Genomic DNA, 6,000 nt, shown 5'->3' on the forward strand with positions numbered 1-6,000 from the left:
TGCTATGTAATAAACATGTAAATGTTGGACAATGGTGACTTGCTATATAATAACATGTAAATGTTGGACAATGGTGACTTGCTATATAATAACATGTAAATGCTGTACAATGGTGACTTGCTATATAATGACATGTAAATGCTGGACAATGGTGACTTGCTATGTAATAACATGTAAATGTTGGACAATGGTGACTTGCTATATAATAACATGTAAATGTTGGACAATGGTGACTTGCTATATAATAACATGTAAATGCTGGACAATGGTGACTTGCTATATAATGACATGTAAATGCTGTACAATGGTGACTTGCTATATAATAACATTTAAATGCTGGACAATGGTGACTTGCTATGTAATAACATGTAAATGCTGTACAATGGTGACTTGCTATATAATGACATATAAATGCTGTACAATGGTGACTTGCTATATAATAACATGTAAATGCTGTACAATGGTGACTTGCTATATAATAACATGTAAATGCTGTACAATGGTGACTTGCTATATAATGACATTTAAATGCTGGACAATGGTGACTTGCTATATAATAACATTTAAATGCTGGTACAATGGTGACTTCCTATATAATGACATGTAAATGCTGGACAATGGTGACTTGCTATATAATGACATGTAAATGATGGACAATGGTGACTTGCTATATAATGACATGTAAATGATGGACAATGGTGACTTGCTATTTAATTACACGTAAATGATGGACAATGGTGACTTGCTATGGAATTACATATAAATGTTGGACAATTGCCATTTCCTACGTAATTACATTAAAACATTGTAAAATGGCCAATATATGTAAAGTGGTCAGTAATCATTTATTATGTAATTACATGGACAAACCGGTCAGTGGTCACTTGCCACGTAATTCAGTACGAACCATATGGTGTATGTGTGCCTATAGGTGCAAGATCTCACCTGTAAGTAGTAGGCACTGGTGATGAGAAGCTGGTGGTAATAAGTGACACTGGAGTGCCTCTGGCCATTCACGTCCCTCATCTTCCATTGTCTTCCCACACTGCTCCTGTATCTGGACACACCATTCTCTACACGGTAGATTGATTGACCCCTGGCAAGGGGGCGCGTGCAATGCGCAGAGGAATGGTAACAACTCCACAGAACATCCCATATTTAGAGGTTCTTTATAAGTGTAGATCGCTCTTTCAGCTTCTGATTGATTTGTATGCTCGAAGAAATTCGGTAAAACAGTTTGGTTATAGAGATTCAGTTTTTTACACACATCTATCGTGAGATCATCACATACCCGTGAAGTTTGAGGTAAAGTAAATCCAAGGGACAACGTTTGGCAGACTCCACAGATCAGAATAACTACAGTGACAATCAGCTGACTGACTGGTGGCACCGTGGCATAAGTACTATTCCCCATTGTGGCCGGTAAGGAACTTGCGAGGATTGAGGGACATATGATAGCAGGATCGCAGACACAGACCCATTTAATCCTGGCTCTGATCGCCCTGTCTGTTTCTGCTGTTGTCTGTGAGCATCTGCGGAAGTCAGCAATCTCGTTCCCCAGGGATGGGCTTTCGAACTATCTGCCCTGCCCGTCCATCCAGATCAAGGGCCGACTTGTTATGTTTATCCCGGGCCTCGCAGTTATTGCGGCGTCCTGTGACCTCTGCGTTTAAGTAGTCCACGCGGGTTGGAGGGTTTGTGGACCCGTCCGTGTGTGGACATCGGACCGGCGCGTGTCACCGCACAGAGACTAGGTGAAACGCATGCAGGTTTATCCTCTGCACTAACTAATATATAACCGGTCCGGGCGAATTCGACAAACTAAAGCCAGGGGGTTATAACAAACACACAATAGCTACTGTTGGAGTCTGCTCATAGATATGACCACATGGAACGCAAATACCCGCTTAAGACAGGGTGTAGTGTTACCCATTTCCGATAATAGAATGTAGAGTTATACACCCTGATTGGAATAGGAGAAAACATGACCTCCTACCAGGCAGTTAATAAGATCGACATCAATAGACACCCAGAAAAGTAGGCTAGTATCTTCTGCAACTAAAATAGCACAGGCCAAGCATTAACTTCAGAGTTTACTTTGGGATAAACTGGCACCATAGCATTGAATTAATTATAAACAATGTCTTCGTCTCTCGATCCGTCATGCAGTGAGGTCATACTCTCAGCGTATGGATGAATACACTAGACGTTTAGCAGGAAACATCGGACACGTAAAAGCCATTAAGATGCATTATCGGCTAGTGGCATTTCTAGTAATAGTTTGCATCTAAACTACAATCCCCTTTTACAATATATATGCAAATTAGCATTTCAAATCTACTTTAAACAGCTGTTGACCAGACTATATTTATCTTCTTAGATAAATTTTAAAGTATTGTCTAAATAGATCCCAACTACCACGGCCAGGGGAAGTTATGCGTACAACACAATGTATCATTGCTAATTAGCGATTTGAAAGTCTTGTCTAAACAGATGATAGCTATTACTGCTAGCAATAGTTTGCACCTAAAACAGCAGGCCTCAGAGTAATCTCTTTTTATAATATATTTGCTAATTAGCATGTCTAACCTTCTGTAAACAATTGTTGACCAGAAGACTTATTTATCTTCTCAGAATTTCAAAGTATTGTTTAAATAAATCCTAAACACCACAGCCAGGAGAAGGTATGCGTATGACGCAATATATTTGCTAATTAGCGATTTGAAAGTATTGTCTAAATAGATGGCAACTATCACTGCCAGGGTTATGCTATCCTTACAAGAAAATATATTCCATTGGCGTCGGAAGCAGTATGGCCGGTAACGCCATTGCTGTATTGCTTTTCATAAAAAATAAGTTTAAAAAGTTAATAAAATAAATCAAAAGTAAAAGTCTTTCTTGTATGTCTTTTCTGTATTCTACAATTTATGCTCAACTGACTGATTAACTTTTAAGGTTAAACATGCTGCATTGACTTACAAATTGTGTGTCTGTGGGAATGAGGGGAGTGCAGGTGCTTTTGATGCCTGGGCAATCCCTATACCCTCGACTATAATTATGTGAGACAGTCATTCCGTACGACACACCACCTTTGCGAAATAGCGCATTTATTATTCAATCAACCATTCGGTACAGTAGGCCTCTTTGATAGCTAAGTTCTGCATAGCGCTATCATAGCAGCGCTAAATAGAAAATATATTGCTCTTCCAGGAAAACCGCCCAGCTGTCCTCTTTGATAGTTAGTATCTACATTTAGGCACATATATTGTTCTTTCAACCAGTTGGCATACATGGCTTCTTTGGAAGTTAGCTTTTGCATAGCGCTATCATAGCAGCGATAAATAGCGAATATATTGTCCTTCCAAAAAATCCGCACAGTTGATGGTGTCTTTGATACTTAGCTTCTACACAGCGCATTATAGTGAGGCTAAACAGTGAATATATTGCCCTTCCAGAAAATCCCACCATAAGTCCTCTTTCATAGATTGCTTCTACCTAGCGCTATTACATCAGTGCTAAATAGCTAATATATTGTCCTTTCAACAAATATGCACAGAGCGTCTCTTGGACAGCTTCTACATTTAATAAATGGCAAATATATCGCCATTGCACAGATGCTTTGCACAGACATTGCACAGATGGCTTCTTTGATAGTTCGGTGATACACAGCGCTATCATAGCATCCCTAAATGTGGAATAGGCATATATTACGTTCACAAAATTCCTAGAGATAGCCCCTTTCACTGTTTGGTATCAAATGTTTATATTACAGCTGTACCCTACTAATTATGGTATATATTTTACAGTCCTGAAAACCTGCAGTGGCTGTCCTTGCATTGCACAGACACACGTCAACAGCGCTACTAAAGAGCCAATAACAACTACATATAAGCCTCTACACCACAGGTCACAACCACGAAAATGCCTCAACCCTGAACACCAGGTCACAACCACATATTATCCTCTACTCTGAACATCTTAAAGAGCCAATAACAACTACATATAAGCCTCTACACCACAGGTCACAACCACGAAAATGCCTCAACCCTGAACACCAGGTCACAACCACATATTATCCTCTACTCTGAACATCAGAGGTCACCACCACATACCATCCTCTACCTTAAACATCAGAGGTCACCACCACGTATTATCCTCTACCCTGAACATCAGAGGTCACTACCATATATAATCCTCTACCCTGAACATCAGAGGTCACCACCACATATTATCCTCTACCCTGAACATCAGAGGTCACCACCATATATAATCCTCTACCCTGAACATCAGAGGTCACCACCACATATAATCCTCTTCTCTGAACATCAGAGGTCACCACCACATATAATCCTCTACTCTGAACACCAGAGGTCACCACCACGTATTATCCTCTACCCTGAACATCAGAGGTCACTACCATATATAATCCTCTACCCTGAACATCAGAGGTCACCACCACATATTATCCTCTACCCTGAACATCAGAGGTCACCACCATATATAATCCTCTACCCTGAACATCAGAGGTCACCACCACATATAATCCTCTACTCTGAACATCAGAGGTCACCACCACATATAATCCTCTACTCTGAACATCAGAGGTCACCACCACATATAATCCTCTACCCTGAACATCAGAGGTCACCACCACATATAATCCTCTACCCTGAACATCAGAGGTCACCACCACATATAATCCTCTACCCTGAACATCAGAGGTCACCACCACATATAATCCTCTACCCTGAACATCAGAGGTCACCACCATATATAATCCTCTACCCTGAACATCGGAGGTCACCACCTCATATAATCCTCTACCCTGAACATCGGAGGTCACCACCACATATAATCCTCTACCCTGAACATCAGAAGTCACCACCACATATAAGCCTCTACCCTAATCATCAGAGGTTACAACCACGTATAATCTTCTACCCTGAACATCAGATGTCACAATCACGTATAAGTCTCCGCCCTACAACCTGAGATCACAACCACGTAAATGCCTCTACCCTGAGCATCAGAGGTCACAACCACGTGTAATCCTCTATCACAAACATCAGATGTCACAACCACGTATAATCTTCTACCCTGAACATCAGATGTCACAATCACGTATAAGTCTCCGCCCTACAACCTGAGATCACAACCACGTAAATGCCTCTACCCTGAGCATCAGAGGTCACAACCACGTGTAATCCTCTATCACAAACATCAGATGTCACAACCACGTAGGCCTATAATCTTCTACCCTAGACATCAAAGTCCACAATCAGGTATAAACCATGAGTGGTCACTATCAGATATGACCCTACGCCAAACATCTGCCCCACGAAACACGTGTGTCCTTCCTGGCCATAAGTTTTTGGTGATGAGCATGCGCCATGCAGTGGTGTTGTCGATAGAAGAACATCACGTGCACATATGCTCGTACCCCAGGCTACCACATGATCAGATCTGCTTTAAGGTCAGTGTACACTGGAAACCCGATGTTAAACACATCAAGAATACTACAGAGGACCTTTCTGTGTAAATAGAGCTTCAATAACTTTTGGAAAAGGGCGTGAAGTATCGAGAAGTCCAAGCAGATAAGTTCTATAGCTTACAGATACAACATATGCCTGCTCTGCATCGCTATCAGGGCCTGACATGGATAAACATGCTAAAATATGTTTATAACATCTTAAATCTGTACCCGGTCTCTGTGTCCGGAAATGAAACACCCTCTAAGGGAGTCACGAACCGAGCTCCAGTGCTAAATGGTAGGAGAACCAGTACGTGCTGGGTGGTGTTTAACCACTGTGCTAATCTAATGGGAAAAACAAAAATTGGAGGAATTATCTAGAAAACTTACCTTTTTATTAAAGTTCAGCAGATGTACTTATCTACTACACAAAGCAGTCATAGGCACAGTTAATTGTAACTACTTTGGCAACGCATGCTTTTAACATGTGTCGCCATGATATTTACAGTCATTTTAGCCAGTGGTCGCAT

The 6,000-nt window shown here is 41.0% G+C and overlaps 2 protein-coding genes across 2 annotated transcripts in view; one reads left to right on the forward strand and one right to left on the reverse strand.

Annotated features, from left to right (window-relative positions):
• The window catches only part of LOC135461529 (uncharacterized), a 37,534-nt gene extending 35,920 nt beyond the window's left edge, over window positions 1-1,614 (reverse strand). The window contains exon 1 of the mRNA XM_064738667.1: window positions 946-1,614. Within this exon, the coding sequence (XP_064594737.1) occupies window positions 946-1,414 (469 nt within the window). The 5' untranslated portion in view covers window positions 1,415-1,614. The remainder of the gene's footprint in view (window positions 1-945) is intronic.
• On the forward strand, window positions 1,452-4,992 carry LOC135461349 (uncharacterized). The gene is made up of 2 exons (XM_064738391.1): window positions 1,452-1,524; window positions 4,022-4,992. Exons 1-2 carry the CDS (start codon window positions 1,452-1,454, stop codon window positions 4,990-4,992), a joined length of 1,044 nt encoding a protein of 347 aa, XP_064594461.1.
• The last annotated feature ends 1,008 nt before the right edge of the window (window positions 4,993-6,000 follow it).

This window comes from Liolophura sinensis, chromosome 1, assembly GCF_032854445.1.
Source record: "Liolophura sinensis isolate JHLJ2023 chromosome 1, CUHK_Ljap_v2, whole genome shotgun sequence".
NCBI lineage: Eukaryota > Metazoa > Mollusca > Polyplacophora > Chitonida > Chitonidae > Liolophura > Liolophura sinensis.